At 39.9% G+C, this 22,976-nt stretch overlaps 1 protein-coding gene across 2 annotated transcripts in view; it reads right to left on the bottom strand.

Moving 5' to 3' along the window:
• Window positions 1–5,119: 5,119 nt before the first annotated feature.
• Window positions 5,120–22,976, bottom strand: part of basp1 (brain abundant, membrane attached signal protein 1) — a 31,681-nt gene continuing 13,824 nt past the window's right edge. The window contains exon 2 of one of the 2 annotated variants that reach the window (XM_057856667.1): window positions 5,120–8,557. In XM_057856667.1, coding sequence (XP_057712650.1) covers window positions 8,088–8,519 — 432 coding nt within the window. In that variant the 5' untranslated portion in view covers window positions 8,520–8,557 and the 3' untranslated portion in view covers window positions 5,120–8,087. The remainder of the gene's footprint in view (window positions 8,558–22,976) is intronic. The other variant, XM_057856668.1, reaches the window with a different exon arrangement.

Raw genomic sequence — 22,976 nt, 5'->3', positions numbered from 1 at the left:
TTCACTAGAGGGCGCTGAACTACCATCTCTCATCCATCCCTCATCTGTCGCGCTTCTCATTAGAGTGATTCCTGGATGAATACACAGTACTGAGTAATTGTGGTCGATTTTTTTTTTTTTTTTTTAGCTCATTAGCTGCCATTGACGGTGATGGAAGTCAAACGGACATCCGTCAACGTCAAAGGCAGCCATGGACTTTTCCACAACTGCCTCAATGAATGATGTGATTAAGAAATAGCAAAAACACCTTTATAGGAAGAAAGAGAATAAGGAATAAAAGACAGTTGCCATAGCGACCGTCAGTACACGGTGTAATGTGTGCGCGTTTAACTTGTCGTAAAATGTCGGTCAACAGTTTCCATATGAAGAGTTCCGTCGAGAGCACCTCGAAGAGAACGACGGCGACGTTCTCGACGTTTTCTGTCGTCATGGCAACCGTGAGTGTGAATATGTCGGCTCCTCCCCCTACGAGTTATGAGTGGAGTTGAGGAGCAATAAATGAGGAATGCTCAAAAGAGGAGAAGGAAAGTGTGAAGAAGGAGAGAAGGATGGACGACAAGAAAGGAAAGAAGAACAAAATGGAAGGGTAGCTAGGTGGGATAAGGAATGGAATGAGGGAATAAGGACCGAAGGAAAAAAATAAGAGGGAGAAGGACAGCAAGAAAGAAAAGGATTTCGGGGTCACTTCCTGTTGTTTTTGAGGCAGTCCAGGTCATTCCTGTAGGTAACGGGTCAAACCCCCCCCCCCCCCCCACCCACTCCCCCACCCCTTAAATGAGGAACATTTCAGGGTCACCTGTTCATATTAAGTCACTTCCTGTTGATTTAGGAGCATTTCGGGTCACTTAGTTTGACAATCAATTGGAGTGAATGGAGATTTTTGTACAATTAAAATGAATGGGAAATTTGGGCCATCAGAAATGAATGGGTTTGTTTTTGGCTAATTTTAGCCGAATTGTACGTTTTCAGCAAAAACTGTATTGAACCTTTGTCCCGCTTAGCCTTGCTAAGAATGCAACTCGACTGACTGGTGGCTTGTTGCACACCGCTCTCTGTACCAGAGGTTGCGCTAGACTTTTTCGTTGTCTGTCATTTTGACTGACAGGGTCATAAAAATCCGCTCATAAGCTATTTTTACCCGTCACTTAAATTTTTAAAATGACTATATCTTGATGCAGTCACTATATGTATATACACAATAATACAATAATACTTCATAATATAAAGTAACTAACATTAGTGCAGTCATGGATTACAGTAAGCAGGCCAGTGCTGTGTTTCCATATATATATATATATATATTTGTTTGTTTGTTTTTTCCCCCAAGTGGGACCATGATCCTAATACATTTAATAATAATAAAATATTATATAATTTCATTATATATATATACTGTATATATATTTTTTGTTTATTATTATTATTATTATTAATATATAAAAACGCACGTTGATACGACGCACATAAAGGCATCTTCTTTTTTTAAAAAATCGTTAGAAAGTTGTATGGACTTACAATCCGCTAGCTTGTTGTTTCCTGTTGTCTTCCGAAATACACCTGGGTGACGGCGCGTCAAGTGTTCGTTCATAGCCGACGTGCTCCCGTGGTATGCGAGCTTAGCTTAGCAAAAAGAGTAGACACAGTGGTGGCACCTTCCATATTTTCCTTAAAATAATTTCAGGCTCTGGCTAGTCTGGTCTGCTTTTTTGGCTTTATGCCGCTTTCACCGTGTTACCAATTCTGCCCTTCCTGGTAATTGGCGGCGTTTTCAACTGCTCGCCGCAATGAGGAGTGAACCGGCGATTCATTCGTTGTCATCTTTCATCCTCTAATGCATCAGTCCCTCTTTTTTCACCTCTTTTATCCACACCATCAGCGTTTTAGGGCTTTTGGAAAAAACTTCGGACACTCAGTTGCCTTGACATTTTTCCGAGTAAGGCCAACGACGTCACGCATCAAGAGAGACAATAGCCAATTAATATGCTCACTCGCCACCCTGTGGTCTGGGGTGTGAATTGCAACCTGTCAAAATGACAGATGGACTTCAGTTTTTTCCGTCACCGTTTTAAAAAAAAAACGTTCAACGACGGAAAATATTCGGTTAACGCGACCCCTGCTCTGTACTCATCTTATTGCCCTCTTCGTGTGCCCGGTGTTCTGTCAAATTTTCAACCCCATCAGAGTACAGCGATTAAAAAGTAAACACTACAAACTTCCTTTGAATAAAGGACTATTTACGTACGTTTGATAATTGAGGAAAATGTAGAAAAGTTCTCCTCAGACACATCCTGCCATGTTAGCTGCACAACAACTGCACGCCACTCTCTGTTTATGTCTTCGATGTGTAATAAAGCATTATTTTATGCCATATTCGTGTTGACCATGTGGCATCTATGTTGCCTGGCACGGCCGGACTGTTCTCCCTGTATTTTTCAAACACTGTGAGAATAGTCTGGGACCCACCTCCTTAACGCTCTCTCGAGCCAGTACGAAATCATTCGTCCAATCAGATTTGTTTATTTGCGTGACGTGTTCTTAACAAGCAACGTCACTCTTCCTCGTCGGAAGTCGTCTCCACAACAACACCGATGGCGAACGGGAGAGCCGAGAATATGTTCCAATCCACGGTAAAATCAGTTTTAAATGACCAAAAACACATTGACACAAGTCATTGACAGCAGTTTGTCTCGCGCTAGACATGTTAAATAAACTTTGTTCTCCGTTCGCGCCGCGCGGGAGTTGTCGCTTTACCAACGTCACGTCTGCCCGTCACTGATTGGTCCACTCAGCTGTCTGTTTGCTGTGGCTTGCTCCGCCCTGGAAATTTGATCAACTCATTGGTCGCCAGACTCTATGGCCTGGTGTACCAAGCTAGCATCTACATGCTCCTCCGACGTCAGCCGGTTTGTCTGGCGGTACTCTCCAGCTGCTTCCCCGGCGAGCTCTCCTGTCCGTCGCAGGAGAACGAGCTGTAACTTGCTCGCCACCAGGCGGGTTGCCGATCGGCGAAGACAATCGGCAACCCCGTCGCCATGTGAAATGATCCGGGCTAGTTTTGTGTGATTTTTCGCTTCATGAAGCGAAAATAAGGCGGAATATGGAGTAATTTTGTAATGTCGTACTGAATAAATGCATTTTTATTATTTCATAGTCCATTTAGCACAAGACTGTTATTTGTCATGACCATACAATTTGTTTAGCAATTGGGGAAAAATACTTGGATAAAAAGAATATCCTGTAAAAATATTGGAGTAGAGAGATTGAAACAATGACATTTTGCGTCTCCCTGCGTCGCATTTTCCTCGTTCTAAATAATTCCCTCTCAATGGGCTGAATTCTAAATCAGATGAAACCATGACCCTGCTGATGTCATCGTCCTGGGGATGCTAGAGCCCTATAATGGTAGGCGTGGCTAAACGGCAGGTTAAAAGACTAATTTCTTGTCATCTGCGCTTTGCCAAATTGTTGTATATAGTCGAATCGTCTGAAAATATGATTCTAATTCACATAATAATGATATTTAACACTTTTTTTATCCTGTCGTATGCACTTTAAAGGGTATTACAACACCTGGGGAAATGCTAATATTCAAAGATGTCCCGACCGATCGAGATGCCGATTGATCGGGTCCGATCACGTCATTTTCAAAGTATCGGAATCAGCAAAAAAATATCGGACATGCCTTTTTTTTAATATGTATATATTTTTTAATTAAATCGTTTTCTAATTGTATTTAACGTTACAGACAAAATGTCTTACATTCATCCAGAGTCTTTAGTTTTGGCTTAAAGTAGGGCTATCAAATTTATCGCGTAAACGGCGGTAATTTTTTTTTTTTTTAAATTAATCACGTTAATATATTTAATGCAATTAACGCATGCGCTGCACGACCCACTCACGCATTGTCGCGTTCAATCTATAATGGCGCCGTTTTATCTATATATAGAGCTAACAGGCATTGTAAAATGAGTAGGGAGAATTTTGGCAGTCTTTGGAGTCTCTTTTTAATTGGCTAAAGCCTTAAAATCCCTCTCTCAACAATTAGAAAATCGTGAGAAGCAATGTTGGGAAGAACGGTAGTGGTTGATCTTTTTCTTAATACTCTATGTTACTTCCCAACGCAGAGAAGATATATCAATTGGTGCCACTACGCACAGTCATGGTTGCACTTCCCATCATGCATTTGGGCAGAAGTTAAATGGCTACTTTATCATTTACTGAAAGCTCAACAAATACACTAGATGGCAATATTTAGTCACAATATACAAAGTCACATTTATCCTTTAAGAATTACAAGTCTTTCTATCTGTGGATCCCTCTCACAGAAAGAATGTTAATAATGTAAATGCCATCTTGAGGATTTATTGTCAAAATAAACAAATACAGTACTCATGTACTGTATGTTGAATGTATATATTCGTCCAAGTTTTATTCATATTTTTCTTAATGCATTGCTAAAATGTATATGATCGGGAAAAATTATCGGGAATGATTGGAATTTAACAGGAGCAAAAAAAAAAAAGCAATCCGATCGGGAAATATCGGGATCGGCAGATACTCAAACTAAAACGATCGGATCGGGAGCAAAAAAACATGATCGGAACAACCCTAATTTTTTTTGTTAACTTTATTAATATTTGTTATCTTGCCACATAACGGTTCTATTGATATCTCACAGCCCCTTAGTACTGTATTATAATACCCTTTAAACAGCGCTCATGTTTTAGCCCAGTCAATAGCAGCCAGTTATTTCAGTAAGGGTTTAAAAATAATCATAATTCATGCATGAAAGGGTTAAGATGACACGCGTGTGTTCGCTAGCACACATATGGCATCCCATCTTTTCCCTCCATTCCTCCACATGCCATCTTGTCCTCCCCCTCCCTTCTTTCTTTCCATACTTCCTTCCCGTCAGCGCCTGTTGCTAGGCGAGAGTGGGTACCGACGTTACCATAGCAACCAATCCTCGTCTCGATGCAGGAAGCTGCGTGGCGGGCCATTCACGCCATCAAGGAGGGGCGGCGACTCCACAAACGCACGCACTTCTACCATTGACGACGACCGATGTCCGAAACGGATCGGAAGGGTTCACGGAAACACCAGGATTCATTGCCACAAGTCAATTGGTAATTTTTTATTTTTCCTTTTTTTTAAATTTTTTTATTTCGACGGTTGCACCATTTCGACAAGTAAACACACAATTTTGAAACGTCAATCTCTCATTCTTGTTGGTGGTCTTCTTGTTTTCCTGTTTTGGGGAAACCGGAGCGACCGCGAAACACACGCCGGCTTCCCCGCCGAGAGCGAAGGAGGGAGTTTAGAACATGGCGCCGCACGGCACGTCTGGATTGACGCGCGGGGGTCGTACCAGGTGAAAGATGAGGACGGTTGTCATAGAAACGAGCTGCCGCCAGTCTCTTCTTTGTGCAACAAAACAAGACTACAAGACCAGAACCAGACTAGAAGCAGATCAGAACTTATTTAGAACCAGACTTGTCACAACCAACAACAGAGTAGTACCAGTCCGGGACCAATTTGGAACCAGACTTCTTTCCCACTAGTCTCACGCAGGATCCACTTGAGATTGAAAATAAACCAGTGCCAGATCAGAATCTATTTAGAACCACAAATCCAGACTAGAACCAGATTAAAACCAGACTCAAATTAGACCAGAACCAGACTTGTACCCTGCCGACCAGAACTAAACCACAATCAAACTAGAGTAGTACCAGACCGGGGCCAATTTGGAACCAGACTTCTTTCCAACTAGTCTCACGCAGGATCCAATTGAGATTGAAAATAAACCAGTGCCAGATCAGAATCACTTTAGAACCACAAATCCAGATCAGAACCAGATTAAAACCAGACTGAAATTAGACCAGAACCAGACTTGTCCCCCTGCCGACCAGAACTAGACCACAACCAAACTAGAGTATTACCAGACCGGGACCAATTTGGAACCAGACTTCTTTCCTACTAGTCTCATGCAGACAAGAATGTGATCCAATTGAGATTGAAAATAAACCAGTGCCAGATCAGAATCACTTTAGAACCACAAATCCAGACCAAAACCAGATTAAAACCAAAGTCAAATTAGACCAGAACCATACCTGTACCTTGCTGACCAGAACTAGACCACAACCAAACTAGAGTAGTACCCGACCGGGACCAATTTGGAACCAGACTTCTTTCCTACTAGAGTCATGCAGACAAGAATGTGATCCAATTGAGATTGAAAATAAACCAGTGCCAGATCAGAATCTATTTAGAACCACAAATATAGAACAGGACCAGATTATAACAAGACTCCAATTACACCAGTACCATCCTGGACCCAAATCAGAACAAATGTTTAAAGAAAGGCCAAATTTGAAACCAAACTCAAATTGGACCAAAACCATTTTAAAAACTAGACTAGTATCATACCAGACCTAGGCCTGCACCAGAGTAGAACCTGATCACAACCTATTTAAAATTTGACAATTCCTGGACTACCTAAATTTAGGACAACCCTAGTCCCAGACTAGGACCAGTCCAAAACCAAATTAGAATCAAACAGGTACTGGACTCATAATAGGCTATAACCAGTCCAGGATCCAGAAAAGATTGGAAATCAACCAGTGCCAGATCAGAATATATTTAGAACCACAAATCCAGACCAGAACCAGATTATAACAAGACTCCAATTACACCAGTACCATCCTGGACCCAAATCAGAACAACTGTTTAAAGAAAGGCCAAATTTGAAACCAAGCTCAAATTGGACCAAAACCATTTTAAAAACTAGACTCGTTTCATACTAGACCTAGGCCTGCACCAGACTAGAACCTGATCACAACCAATTTAAAATTTGACAAGTCCTGGGCTACCTCAATTTAGAACCACACTAGTCCCAGACTAGGACCAGTCGAAAGCCAAATTAGAACCAAGCAGGTACTGGACTCATAATAGGCTATAACCAGTCCAGGATCAAAAAAAGATTGGAAATCAACCAGTGCCAGATCAGAATATATTTAGAACCACAAATCCAGACCAGAACCAGATTATAACAAGACTCAAATTACACCAGAACCATGCTGGACCCAAATCAGAACAAATGTTGAAACTGTACCAGTCCTAGGAATGGACCAATTTGAACCAAACTCAAATTGGACTAAAACCATTTCAAAAACTAGACTAGTTTCATTCTAGACCTAGAGCAGCACCAGACTAGAGCCTGGGCACAACCGATTTAAAATTTGACAAGTCCTAGACTATCTTAATTTTGGATCATACTAGGACCAGTCTAAAGCCAAATTAGAACCAAACGGGTATCGGACTCATCATACACTATAACCAGACCAAAATCAGATGGGAAAAAGATCAGAAGTCAGAATCAGATTAGTCTCATGCTGACCAGATTCGAGCCAAACAACAGTTGCACCAAATCAGACCCCCAATTAGAACCAGATCAGAAACAATTTAGAACCAGACTGGAACTAGGTTAGAAACGGACTAATCCCCAAATTAGAAGCAATTTACACCATTGCTAGGTCAGAATTAATCTAAGACCAGAACAGAAATAGGCTGGAAACAGACTGCTACCAAATTGGAACCAAAGCAGACTAGTGCCCAGATCGGAACAGGACCAGAACTAGCCTGGAACCAGAAGATTACCATACTAGTCCCAGACCAGAACCGGTCTGATTGCAAACTAGAATCAGAGCATAGTCAGATGAAACTAGAGCACAACCAGATTAGAATCAGACCAGAATCAGATTGTAAGAAGATCAGAGTTGCGTATTAAAGCTTCGGTTTTCCAAACTAGCGTAGAAATGTTACTTTTTTTTTTTTTTGTACAAAATCTACTTTAGGAAATCTTTTGAGTCTTTCGGGATTTTTGGAAGTCAGTTAGTGCGAGGGGGTGTGGCCTAGGGGATCATGTGATCAAGAAGGACAGACATCATTGCAATAATTTTCATTGGGATCATAATTTTGTATAGTGTGTGGGCGGGGCAAGAATGGAGGTCGCTCCAGTGGGTTTGTGGTTCTTGATTCTTGTTGTTATTGTCCAAAGTGGGCGTGGCTTTCCCGTGGGCGTCCACCAATCATTCTTGAGCAACGACGCTTTGATCTTTGCTTTGATCCTTATTTGGGGCCTCGCTGGCGTCTTTAGGTGGGGCCTCGGGGGCCGCCGTCGGTTTGGGGGGCTCCGCCTCAGCTTTGGGGGCCTCAGTCTTTTTGGCATCGGCCTCATCTTTGACGGCGGGGGCCTCCTTGGGGGGGGCGGCGGCCGCCGGGGTCTCCTTGGCCTCGCCGTCCGTCTTGGGCTCGGCGTCGGCCTCCTTTTCCGGCTCTTTGGCGCCGGCGGGCGCCACGTCGTTAGACTCGGCGGGGACGGCGGCGGGGCCGTCTTTGCCGTCCTTGGTGGCCTGGTCGTCGTCAGGCGCCGTCCCTTCGGCCGCCTTGGCGTCCTGCTCTTTGGCCTTGTCGTCGTTGACGTTGTAGCCCTTCTTCTTCTTGCTCAGTTTGCCTCCCATGGCGGAACTCGGGCGTCTGAGCGCACAAACGACAAACGCTGGGTGTGAGAAGACAAACGTGACATTGTGAGAGAATTTTATTCATCCTTAAAACACAACCATTATACATTATGTTTGTTATGCTTGCATGAGAACATTGTAGCATAGAGCATCATTGTTATATTAATCTGTTTGAGTGTGCCTCCGCATAGCCTTGACTATTGTAGACTGTATCACAATATGCCCAAATATAGACTGTTATGTTCCTGTGTTTTCCAATATGCCCTGAATGACTGTGGCTTAACAGGCTGAGCTTGTCATTGTTCTAGCCAGAGCCGGTGTTCAAGGTCATAACATGAGGTGGTTTTCCCCTAATAGAGGATGTTTTTCTGTAACTTGAAATGTTTTTGTATGGAAAAATACCCAGGTTTGTGAGATGATGAGTTTCGTTTCTTAGTAAATTTTGTTTCACGGTGGGCTTCGGCACCGCCCTTTCAACAGTATAAATGTCCAGCCTCTATTGTACTTCTTTGTACTTCTGGGTGATCACAGCTCCTAGCTGAATCACATCATTTTGTACCCGAGAGCTCTTGTTCATAAAGCCTTCGAAGCAAAGCAATCCATGGTTGGGGTCTGATTCATTTCTCTAATTGAGCTATCGAAGTAACACTTGTCTTGGAGTTCAAATTTGAGCTTCCCTAACAGACATGTCAATGGAACAGTGGTGAAAATCACATGCATTTAACTTCTAATCTAGAATCACAATTCATTTAACTCATTTACTCCTAGCCATTTTCACCGGTGCAACCCCCTTCCCTCTCGGACGTTTTACGGGATTTTGACTTATTTTGCAAGGCCCACAGAAAATTCTGTTCTATTGCTACATAAACATGGAACCAACCAAAAGAAAGATTAGACTCTCTTCTTTCAGCAGGAAAAAAAGTTAGTTCATATCTTTTTCCATTCAGCATTCATACATCAGCATTAGAAAATAGCTCAGTTTGAGCAATTTTCCAATTTCTTATGAAAAAACAGAGAAATTGAGCTTTTTGTGAAAGCATACATTTCAAACAGAAATTTGACTTTAACACAGCTATTTTTTGCTTTAGTTACATCCCAAACACCTGAATAATGTTTTCCTTTCACAAAATAACATAAACAACAAGACAAATAGAGCTTTTGATAGCAAAGTAACAATTTATTTACACATAACTAACTGAGATGACGCTGTTGTGGCCGCGACAGCCGGGTAAATTTTTCCCTCATCGCCGCCTGTCTCATAAAGATGGATTTTTTTGAGTCTCTGCGGGGTCTGCTCGGCGAGCAGCACGAACTCAACAACATCGTCCGCTGCACTGGTGGTCCCAGTCGTTCTGCTCGGTCGTCCAGCACCTGGCATCCCGAGCGTCCTCTCGGTTGTTCTGCTCAGTCGTCCGCCGCCTGGCATCCTTCCGCCGGCGCTCCGAACGTGCCGTTCGTTGCCATTGAATCGGGTTGCGGGTAGAGATGTCCGATCACGTCATTTTCAAAGTATCGGAATCGGCAAAAAAATATTGGACATGCCTTTTTTATATATATATTTTTTAATTAAATTGTTTTCTAATTGTATTTAACGTTACAGACATAATATGTTACACTCATCCAGAGTCTTTAGTTTTGGCTTAAGGTAGGGTTATCAAATTTATCCTGATAATGGCGGTAATTAATTTTTTAAAAAATGTATCACGTTAAAATATTTAACGCAATTAATGCATGCGCTGCACGACCCACTCACGCGTTGTCGTGCTCAATTTGTAATGGCGCCGCTTTACCTATATAGAGAGCTAAAAGGCAGCGTAAATGAATAGAGTGAATTTTGGAAGCCTTTGGAGCCATTCTTTAATTGGCTAAAGCCTTACAATCCCTTTCCATACGATTAGAAATACCGTGGGAAGCAATGTGGGGAAGCAAGGTAGTAATTAATCTTTTTCTTAACACCGTATATTATTTCCCAACGCAGAGAAGATATATCAATTGGTAGCACTACGCACAGTCATGGTTCCACTTCCCATCATGCATTTGGGCATGGCTACAGTATCATTTGCTGAAAGCTCAACAAATACACTAGATGGCAATATTTAGTCACAATATACAAAGTCACATTTGTCCTTTAAGAATTACAAGTCTTTCTATCCGTGGATCCCTCTCACAGAAAGAATGTTAATAATGTAAATGCCATCTTGAGGATTTATTGTCATAATAAACAAACGCAGTACTTATGTACTGTATGTTGAATGTATATATTCGTCCGAGTTTTATTCATTTTTTCCTTAATGCATTGCCAAAATGTATATGATCGGGAAAAATTATCAGGAATGATTGGAATTGAGTCGGGAGCAAAAAAAAGCAATCGGATCGGGAAATATCAGGATCGGCAGATACTCAAACTAAAACAATCGGGAGCAAAAAAACATGATCGGAACAACCCTAGTTGCGGGTCTTACCAAATGCGCTACTGCCCTCCAGTGGCCAGTTTTATTGCTTTAAAATGGATTTTCAGCTTTGTGCTTTGGAGCTCAGTTGAATCAGAACCCAGAGATGTTTCTTATGAAAAAAAATGTAAAAGACGTATAAATACATCTTTGGGACACTGAAACAATTAAAAATAGAAGGTATTTATACGTTTTTGGGAGCAAATGAGTTAAAAATGAACTGTTTTTGCATTGACCACGCAGTAATGTTGGCATATTATCACTTGGAGGAAATGGTCTCCGCGCAGGCCGTACTGGTCCCCATCCCACACAATGCTTGCCTATGTTTGTGAGCTGACAACACAATGTTGTCATTCGGGCTCACAAATGCAACAGATTAATGCAGGGGTGTCCAAACAATGGCCCACAGCCCAGTTCTTTACGGAGGACCAATTGGGACAGAATGAAATACAGTGAATTAGATAAGTATTTGAACACCCTGCGATTTTGCCAGTTTTCCCACTTAGAAGTGGTGGGCGGGTTTGAAATTTTCATGGTAAATGCTTGTCCACTGTGAGAGACAATCTAAAGAAAAAAAAACTAGGGCTGTCAAAATTATTGCGTTAACGGGCGTTAATTAATTTTTTAAATGAATCACGTTAACATATTTGACGCAATTAACGCATACACTGAATGACCTGCTCGCATATTGCCTCAAACAGATTACACTGAGGCCGTTTATGGACATTAAGAGTGAAGAGAATGCCACCGGCCGCTTGGGGGCAGCGCCGTTCCATACCCATGTTATTTCTTCTAAACGTGGGAGAATTAGTAGTTGTGAGACGTTTATGCTGTATTCACAATGTAATGCAAATTGCTATTTGTGCTCCACACATATTTCGGTAAGTTTTCTTTCATTTAGTGGCAATTATGTGTCTCTTGTTGTATTTTGGGTAAGATATGTACAGATATATGTTATACAGTAAAGGCCAGTGGACACAGGCGTTCTTTGGACCGTGCCGTTTATTGGCATAAGCTTCGGCAACTCCTTCACAACAAACATAAGTATTGTTTAGTGAAAGCACAACAAACATAATATTCCTATCTCTCCAAAAAAAAAATAATGTTCACAAAAAGAAAAGCACTTCAGTCTATAGTAATGAGGCCCTATTCTGACACACAGTTAAACAACAATGCAAAATGAACTGGCATTCCATATCAAAATAGCTATGCAAAATACACGTAAAACTTAGACTTTGGTCACTCTATTTTTATTATTGTTATTTTTATTCTTATTATTATTATATTAATTCTACTTTTGATTGAAAATTTTACAAATTTTATTAAAACGAAAACATGAATAGGGGTTTTAATATAAAATTACTATAACTTGTAAGTATAACATTTATCGTTTAAGAACCACAAGTCTTTCTATCCGTGGATCACTTTAACAGAGAGAATGTTAATAATGCCATTTGTGGATTTATTGTTACAATAAACAAATACAGTACTTATGTACAGTATGTTGTACGTAAATCCGTCGTGTGTCTTATCTTTCCATTCCAACAATAATTTACCGAAAAATATGGCATATTTTAGAGATGGTTTGAATTGCGATTAATTGCGATTAATTACGATGAATTAATTTTTAAGCTGTAATTAACTCGATTCAAAATTGTAATCGTTTGACAGCCCTAAAAAAACAAATCCAGAAATTACAGTGTAAGTTTTCATATGACTGTAATTGCTTCTGCATTGAGTTTTGACATTTTGGATGAGTCTAATTCCTGCAATTTTAATTTGGTGTAATTTTTAGGAACAGTCCAAATCCTGACAGAGGGGAATTTTTACCATTTAATATGACTGTAATGTATTCTGCATGGAGTTTTGACATTTTGGATGAGTCTAATTCCTGCAGTGGTACTTTGTTGTAATTTTCAGGAAAGTCTAATTCCTGATGGAGTGATGGAGTGGATTTACAATTCATTATGACTGTAATTTATTTTTCATTGAAGATTTACATTTTGGATGAGGCTAATTCTTGCAGTGTAATTATCAGTAACTGTCTAATTCCTGATAGAGTGGAGTTTTCACAATTTAATATGACTGCAATTGCTTCTGCATTGAGTTTTGACATTTTGGATGAGTCTAATACCTGCAGCGCTACTTTGTTGTGATTTTCAGAAACGATCTAATTCCTGATGAAGCATTGTATATATACAAACTCACATTTATCCTTTAAAAATTACAAGTCTTTCTATCCGTGGATCCCTTTCACAGGAAGAATGTTTATAATGTTAATGCCATCTTGTGGATTTGTTGTTATAATAAAAAAATACAGTACTTATGTACAGCATGTTGAATGTATCTCCCCGTCTTATGTTTCCATTTCAACAATAATTTACAGAAAAATATGGCATATTTTAGAGATGGTTTGAATTGCGATTAATTACGATTAATTAATTTTTAAGCTGTGATTAACTCGATTAAAAATTTTAATTGTTTGACAGCCTTAGTTAAATTTACACCTTATGCCTAATATATGGCGGAAAACACTCAGGTGACTGTAAGTTCCGCTCTGAGACCCCCAATTTAGCCAACTTTCAAAATTGTCCCATATGCACGTGTGACACATCATTGGAAAGCTTAAAATCTCAATTTTCTGGGGGAAGAAAAATTTTGAGCAGGAGGACATTTAAAAAATATATATATATTTTTTTTTAAACAGCAAAACCCTATCTGGAGGCGAGAGCACGCGAGAACAGTATTACAGACGCCATGACTTTAACGAGATACTATCGCGTGTTTACTTTGTTTCGATCCAAATACTCCACGTAGCATGTATCACTGAGTGTCAAAATACAGCTGTGAATGGCCACAGCTGGATTGTTTTGGGATTTTATGGGTAAAACATGGTAATATAACAAGGGTCGCGATGCAGAAATCGCAGACATTAAGGAATGGTCGAGATTTTCTTTTCGATATATTTACCCTTTAAAATGTTTTTTTTTTTTTTTTTCGGATTAATTATTTATCATCTAACATATCAGAGAAAATGTAACTGACAAAAAAATACAATTAAGCGATAGCTATGAGGTAGATATCCGTGACTTTTTTACAGACAGCATTTTTTTCATTGTGACATAATTTGTTTAAAAGTTTAAAATATGTGAGTGAATAATTTTTTTAAGTGTTTTTTTTTTTTTTTTTTTACACGAAATATGAGACATCCATGAATGGTTCTAAGCTAAAAATGAGAGATTTTGAATGATGAATATAATTAATTACCTTCAATTTATGGCCGGGTTGAAACAAAAGCGGTTGCGCGACGTCTGTAAACGGGGGTTTTCAGGGTAAGACGGACAAATTAAAAATAGTTCGGGGGCTTCATGTGCCATGAATCTGCTATGGCAGCATATAGACATATTGTTCTATTAAACACAACAGTTGTTTTGCCTTAAAATACAGTAGTTTCTTTTAAAGAGTAGTGCAAGAGCAGAAACTGCTTTTTCGGCCTTGTCTGTGTTTTCCGCCATATACATAACACAATAAAACTGAATTGTTGTGGAACTCAAAATGTTGACTGGACAGTTATTAATCATTAGTAACATCAAATATTACACAAGACACCAAAGTATATCAGTAGCCATGTCCTTAAGTCTTTCTGATAGTTTTCCCCTGACCTTTTTACTGCAATAATATAATGAAAACCTGGAATTATGGCTTTTAGTTTTGGCCACCCCAAGATTTGAAGTGGCCCCATCCGGCCACCCCTATGAAAAATTTCTGGAGGCGCCACTGTAGACAGCGGAGTTTTAGTAATGATCTTCAATGCAATTGCCGCGCCAAACTATCATCCCGCCCCCCGCCTCACCCTGGTTACCACGGCAACACATACGAGATGCTTCAAGTGGCGTCAAGAAGTCTTTGAGGACGTTCAAAGGAATCTCTTCTCTATCTTTTCGCAGCAGAATTTTAATGAGAAAGCACGCGATCCCCTGCCTGGCAACACTGTGCCAGCGGATCTCATATCTTATCAAAGATTTCATCATTTCAATTGCACGTACATAGATTGCTAATAACTATGCTAATTTGTCAAGTCAAAGAAACGCCGACCAAATAAAGTATACTATCGTCTAGTACAATAGAACAACTGAATGTAATCAAGACCCCACACGTCAATGGTTAGCGTGCAACATGAAAACAAAAAAGCGTGTCATCGACGTACCGGTCGTTAGCAGGTTTGCATTGTTAGCATTGATCAGCAAGGTATTTGTGTTGGCAGCTGTGTTTGCTTCTGACAATGCTATCAGTATCAGGCTTTATTTGTTATTTGATTGTATTTACACGCTGACAACAAGCGTTAGAGACGAGAAAATCGTGTCGTACGTTCAAAACGTATTTTTCCCCGATTTTTAATTAAAAAGCAACAAAATCATTCATAAGCTGACGCGAATTTTTTGAGACAAATGGAGACCGTCTAATACCTGCATCAGTCTTACGCAATGATGGAATGTAACGGACTAATTCCCGCTGTTGGGACACTGAACAAGATGGGATTAGGCTTTTCTCTACGCCAATGTTCTGTTTTTTTTGTAGCAAACAGGATCGGTCCAATTCTTGCTTATGTTTTTTAAACACTAAAATGTCATTCAGACAGACGGCCTCGGCTTAGAAGAGGAAGGACAGCAGGAGCTCCAACATGATTTCACCATCACCTCTCACTTTACACAAAATTTAAGGTAAGTAAATGCTGTCATAAACGTTTCGCACCACCTACGAGTTCATTCCAGCATGTTTAGTGTGTCTAGCGAAGATAAAACAAACACTTTAACGTAAGCTTGTTAACGAGGCAGATAACGTAGCTAGTTAGCATGCCGAGACGGCTAAGTAGTTTCCTCTACAATTAGCCTAATTTTGTAGTCTTCCGCCGTTGTAAACATCTGTTCAAAATAACATTTTCATAACAGAGCCTGTGGTGTTTTTTCTCTCTGGTGACTTTCTGTGTTGAGAGAGGGTGTGTGTGTGTGTGTTTAATGTGTAAATAATGATACGAGTCATACACACGTGCTCTGTTTCTTGCGCTCGCTCTCCGTTAATATTCAACTAATTAACAGTAGTAGTGGTATGTGCTTTACATAAAATCAATTTGATCATATATTTGTTCAAGTCCAGTTCTTTTTTTTTTGTTCTCGTTCGAATGTTGAGCAACTTGAGCTATGGCTGTGGGTTTAGTCGCAAAGTTCTATTTATTTCAATTTTATTTAAAATATTTCAGTTATTTTATTTTAACATTATATTCATGTTGATGTTCCAATTTGCAAAATAAAAAGATCCTGCTCAATGGAATTTTCTTTTAACCCATATACGGTGCTTGCAATGAAAAATAAAATTCATTATAATTTTACACAAAACTCCCAAAAATGGGCCTGACAAAAGTATTGGCACTAGTGCTGCAACGATTAATCGATTAACTCGAGTATTTGATTAGAAAAAAATATTCGAATTAAATTTTGTTGCTTCGAGTATTCGTTAAATAAAGTGGCGTTGTAATGGTTTATTTTGAAAGTGTTTGCATTTAGTTTTATTGATTAGGGAGGATACACTGCCCTCTGGTCTGCCTCTTTTCACTTAGCTGAATCCAACTGCTTCCTGTTAAGACCAATGTAAGCAAAGTTTTTGTTTGAGCTAATGTTTTTCAATGCATTCATAATTTAGTTCATAGGTATATTTAGCCGTTTTTTGTGGGAATATGTGTCTGAACCATTTGTTATGAGTATTGTAAAAAAAAAAAAAAAAGTTTTAGCATTTTATAGCATTTAAGCTAGCGGACTTTTTCTATGTAAGTTAGCCAATTGTTCTTTTGTTGTACATAGAACCTCATTTAAAAAAAATATATATATATATACCGTTTGAGGCTCAGCTCAGGTATTGTAATTTTTCATGTTCCTTATCTGATTACTCGATTATTCAAACAAACTAGTCTATCGATTAATTGAATACTAAAATATTCGATAGCTGCAGCCCTAATTGGCACCCTTTGAAAAATCATGTGATGCTTCACTAATTTGTGTAATTATTATTATTATTGTGTAATCTGTGGCACATAACAGGTGGTGCCAATAACTAAATCACACTTGCAGCCAGTTAAAATGGATTAAAGTTGACTCAACCTCTGTCCTGTGTTCTTGTGTGTACCACATTGAGCATGGAGAAAAGAAAGAAGACCAAACAACTGTCTGAGGACTTGAGAAGCAAAATTTTGAGGGAGCATGGGCCAACTCAAGGCTACAAGTCTATATCCAATGACCCGAATGTTCCTGTGTCTACCTTGTGCAGTGTCATCAATAAGTGTAAAGCGGAAAAGAAAAATTGACTAGAGATTTCAACGAAAGATTGTGCGTATGTTGGATAAAGAACCTCGACTAACATCCAAACAAGTTCAAGCTGTCTTGCAGTCTGAGGGTACAACAGTGTCCCCACAGTCAAACATGGCGGATGTTCCCTAATGTTTTGGGGTTGCTTTGCTGCCTCTGGCACCGGACTGCTTGACAGTGTGCAGGGTATAATGAAGTCTAAAGACTACCAACAAATTTTGCAGCATAATGTAGGGCCCAGTGTGAGAAAGCTGGGTGTCCCTCAGATGTCATGAGTCTTCCAGCAGGACAATGACCCAAAAGGAATAGAAAATGGTTTGAGAGAAAGCACTGGAGAAATGTAAAGTGGTCAGCAATGAGTCCAGACCTGAATCCCATAGAAGACTTGTGGAGAGATCTGAAAATGGCAGTTTGGAGAAGGCACCCTTCAAATTTCAGAGACCTGGAGCAGTTGGCTAAAGAAGAATGGTCTAAAATTCCAGCAGAGCATTGTAAGAAACTCATTGATAGATACCGGAAGCGGTTGTTTCACAGTTATTGTATTTTGTCTAAAGGTTGTGCTACCTAGTATTAGGCTGAGGGTGCCAATACTTTTGTTCGGCCCATTTTTGGAGTTTTGTGTAAAATGATTTTTTTTTTTTCATTCACTTTTGTGTTTTTTCATTGCAAGCAAAATAAATGAAATCATTACTACCAAAGCATTTGTAATTGCAATCATTTTCTGGGAGAAATTGAGCATCATCTGACAGATTTGCAGGGGTGCCAATACTTTTGGCCAGTGCTGTGGACCTCAAAATAACACATTTTAGAGATACTAATTGCAATACCGTGAAACCACGGTATTGTTGCTGAAAGTGCCTGTGACAACATTAAAAAATCTTAAATAGCATGATTATTGGAAGGAAAATCAGATTTTGAGTCGATTCGACTATAGGCAATACAATAATTTGGCAAAGCGCAGATGACAAGAAAAGAGTCTTTTAATCTGCCATTTAGCCCTGTCTGTCAGTATCGTGCTCTGGCGCATCAACCAGGGTGATGACTAGGCATGTGCCAGTATGAGATTTTGACGGTACGATAATCGTGGGCAAAAATGCCGCGGTTGCACGGTATCACGGTATTGCAATTATAGCTCCAAAATGTGTTATTTTGAGATGTATGGGTTAAAAAAAAAACATTTTTTCCATTGAACAGGATTTTTAAAAAAATTTCAGAACATAGTTGCAAATTGGAACATGCATATATTGTTAAAATAAATTATCAATAAAAAAAATATATATATACAGTGATACCTCAGCTCACGAACATAATTGGTTCCCAGAAAGTGTGCGTGAGGCGAAAAGTTCGTCTTCCGAACATTTATTTCCCATAAGAAACCATTAAAATGAGAATAATCCGTTCCCAGGTCCCCATAAAACATAATTTTCTACTAAATAAGCCTTAAAACTACACAAAAATATACCTTATTTTATGTATAATAAGTGTGCTATTGTATTATAATTAAAGAAATAAACTGTACTGTATAATAAAGTTGTTTTATTTACCTTTGCGATGGTATGGGAGTGGGAGGAGTGGGAGGAGGAGGGAGGGAGTTACTGTTTGGAAGGAGAGTGTTACCGGCAAAGTGCGCAGTTAGCGTAGACTCCACTGCTGTGCCCCCCACATGCTTTTGGTTGTTAATAAAAGTGCCCACAAAAAGCCATCCGACGCCTCTGGGTGTTTGTATGCACGCCGCCTCCTTTCTGGAGAGGAAATCGGGCGAACCGAAGACAACGTGACTCGCCGGTCCACTTCTCACGACGGTGGGAAGCTGAAAGCACCGCCAATTACCAGTCGAGGGCGAATTGGTAACACGAGTCACCTTCCATAAGGACTGTATGTAACTCTTTTTCGGTCCCATAATAGCAAAAGTACACTCAATATGGTCCAAAATGTCTATCAAACACAAATCACGTCCGCACTCAACGAAAGGGAGGGGACGAACTGGGACGCCGTGAGCGTGCGTCAGCTTCTCGTGGCGCTGTCCGACCGCGTGGCTTGGTTCGTCCGCCGAAAACTAGTTCGCCAGCAGAGACTATATGCTCGCGAATTTAATGTTCTTGAGGCGAAAAGTTTGTGAGCTTAAGCGTTCGTGAGCCGAGGTATCACTGTATATATATATATATATATATATATATATATATATATATATATATATATATATATTTTAAATAAAATTAAAATGAATATAACTTATAGACTATACCCACAGCCATAGCTCAAGTTGCTCAAGATTAGAGCAAGAGCAAAATAATTTCCATAAAAAAGTAAAAACACTTCTGAATAAAAAATTTTTTTAAATTCTACTGCATGACTTTTTTTTGAGGGTGGAAAAGCTCGAGTGAATTTTCGCCATTTTCAGCCACTGTGTCAGCTCTAGTCTACATGATGTCATGCCTATGTGTTAAAAAACATAAAGATTTCATAAGTTAATAAGTTAGTTAAAAATGTATAAGTTTGTTTAAAGTGTAAATATTGTTGTGGAAAGGTTTAATCTAAACAAACAAACAAAAAAACAATTGGAGCCAGACCTCTCCTTGATCCAGCGAACGTGGATTTGTGCTTAGGGCAAGAGCATCATTCGCAATTAGCGATCTTTGATGCTATCCCCTTTTCCCCTTCGTTCAAGCGAATCAAGCTTGTTTTCTCACTCTGCGGCTGTAACACTCGACGAAGTTGCTCTCCCAGCTAGGCCTAGGCTAACATTCGTCTTTGTAACCTTTTAGTTAGTTTGTATATTGCATTTGAAAGGAAAATGTGTGTTTTGTTTTTGGCGAACTTTTCATGGTGCTATTCTGTTGAAGCTACTCACACATGGAAAAATACAATTGTACAACGTTTTTAATGTATTCATTTTGTATATTCCACTTACCACGATTTGAGAGCTCAATAAATTGAAGAAAAGTACGCCTTATGTTTGGAGTATTTGTTTTTGGGTTCACTGGCTGTCTAGCCGGTAGCGTCACTTTCACACACAGCAACAAACGGGAGGGGGTGAGCGCTGCCGCGCCAAGCCACTTCTGGCTGCATTTTTGACACATGAAAAATAGCGAATACCGTACTACGGTCTGACGGAAAATTTTAGTGGTTTTGAAACCGCGACATTTTCACACCACGGTAAACCATGAAACCGGTAACCGGCACATGCCTAGTGATTTTATTTACAGGTTATTATTTGGCTCTAAGTATTTTTCCCCGATTGCTGAATACATTGAATGGTCATGACAAATAACAGTCTCGTGCTAAATGGAACATGAAATATTAAAAACGCATTTATTCAGTACGACAGGGCTAAATTACCACATAAGGGTAAAAAATACCGACTTCTTAAACCTCCCAAACGGTATTTTATTCCACCGGAGTTAGTGCGGCTCTTGTCATTTCCCTCCCGGCGTCTCGGAGACGGAGGAACAAGCGTAAACAAAAGAGGAAGAATGAGAGCTAGGCGACATGCTAACCAGAACCAAGCGTCTCTTCCAAGTCTTTTCCTCGCCTTTTGAAAACAAAAAATCACACAAAACTCCCCTGACTCGTGTCACACACGGCGGCAGGGTTTGATTGTCTTTACCGATCGGCCAGCCCCCGTCGGCGAGCAAGTTTTGACTCATTGTTCTGCTGCGGCCTCGGCAGGCAAGCAGTGCTCGTCGCAGGGAACGCAGAGGGGAATGAATGCCAAAAATGGCACATTCTCGGTTGACAAACCGGCTGAAGTCGGAGCGCGTGGCTGCCCAAGCCGAGTATAGCGCTCTATAGGTGGGCACACGAAGAGGACCGAGGGGGGTGGAAGTCTAGACACAATCAAGAATCGGAGACAAAAGTGACAGATTATTTGCGGTGAACGGGATCTTTTGGAAATCAAAAAAGGCTCACACTACTCTCCCTGGTGTAGTAACAAAAGCCCGTAGCATATTGGCGTGATGCGAAAAATAATTGAATTAATCTGCAAAATCAGCTAAATCCGCAGTCCTTCTGCATACTGCAGTGATGGCTGTATTGTGAAAATGATTAGTCCGCTGATGTCACATTCGCATTCTTCCTCAATCCGGAAGTCAGTTTTCATGGCGCGGGATTTAAAAAAAAAAAAATATTAGGGCCATCAAAATTATCGCGTTAACGCGCGGTAATTAATTTTTTAAATTAATCACATTAAAATATTTGACGCAATTAACGCACATGTCCCGCTCAGACAGTATTCTGCCTTTTGGTAAGTTTTACAGCAAGGCTTTTTGTGCTGTCTAACAGCGAACTCTTGTGGTCGCTTTGCGACATGGTTTATTGTTATCTTGCCAGTTCAATATGGCTGCACGACGTCTCGGGCTGACGCCTACGTTGTAATGTTGTGCTTACATGATCCTTGGACAAAATTTGTCCGTAAGTATGGTTGTTGTAAAGAATGTACATATTATGTTAGTAAGCGAAATGTTATATTTTTTGTATGAGACACTTTTGTTTATGTTTAGTGAACCTGTATAGCGTGCTAAGCTAACGTTGTTGCTAATGCAATGCTTGTGTACTTTTTTTTTTGTAGTTTTATGACGGTCTAAAGAGGACAATGGTTTGAGGCTATTTTATTAATAAATCAGATGAAAAAGGAAGAAGTCTGATTATTAAGGCGTCGTTCACTAGCCGTCTAGCTTTGGAAAAAGTAGACGCTTCGGAGTGAGGACAGCATTGACAGATTTAAATGACAGGAGAGTGAAATGCCCACTACAGTCCTTATGTACCGTATGTTGAATGTATATATCCATCTTGTGCCTTATCTTTCCATTCAAACAATTTATTTTACAGAATATATATATAATTTACAGAAAAATATGGCATATTTTATAGATGGTTTGAATTGCAATTAATTATGATTAATTAATTTTTGAGTTGTAATTAACTCGATTAAAAATTTGAATCGTTTGACAGCCCTAAAATATATTGATCGCTTACACACACATCCAAGCGGTCCATTTCATCCAGGAGCATAAAATATCACGTGTAACATGAAATAAAATGCATTTTTGTGTCACAGGTACTTTAAAGTTATTATACCGTCAAAATCTCACACTGGCACATGCCTAGTTCCTACCCACCCCTGGGGATCAGTCTATTTTTCAATACAATATGTCTACGTACTGTATGTCCGTATGCACACACATTGGCCTCATTGTTATGTGTTCAGGGTCTGTCTAATTTATGCGCCATTGTTGTCTTGTAGCTACCAGGCTCTAGCTAATTCCTGGTCAACAACTGTTTTGTATCAATAGATAAATAAGTTGTATTCCTGTTCCTGTGTTTTTATGGTACATGTAGGATGAGTGTGATTCCGCTTTGCTATTTTTCTTGCGACGACCAGAATCCATCTAATTCCTGCTGTGGTGTTCCGTTCTACTTCAATGTTACAAATCTCAATCGATCACAATGACAGAAGATCCGCCCCGACCGTTCTTCTCCTACCGCCGTCTCGTTTCCGAGAGATCCGTCACGCGGATCGATGAATCCGGCGACTTCTCTAACGTCCCCCCCGCCATCCCGGGCGCCACCCTTCACCTGACGCCATCAATCGATGTGCCAGCTTTGATTAAAATGAGACTTCAGGTGCGGAATGCCGAATATAAATGTGTCAC

This window comes from Corythoichthys intestinalis, chromosome 14 (genome assembly GCF_030265065.1).
Source record: "Corythoichthys intestinalis isolate RoL2023-P3 chromosome 14, ASM3026506v1, whole genome shotgun sequence".
In the NCBI taxonomy this organism is placed as follows: Eukaryota; Metazoa; Chordata; class Actinopteri; order Syngnathiformes; family Syngnathidae; genus Corythoichthys; species Corythoichthys intestinalis.
This window is presented reverse-complemented; position numbering and strand designations above follow the sequence as displayed.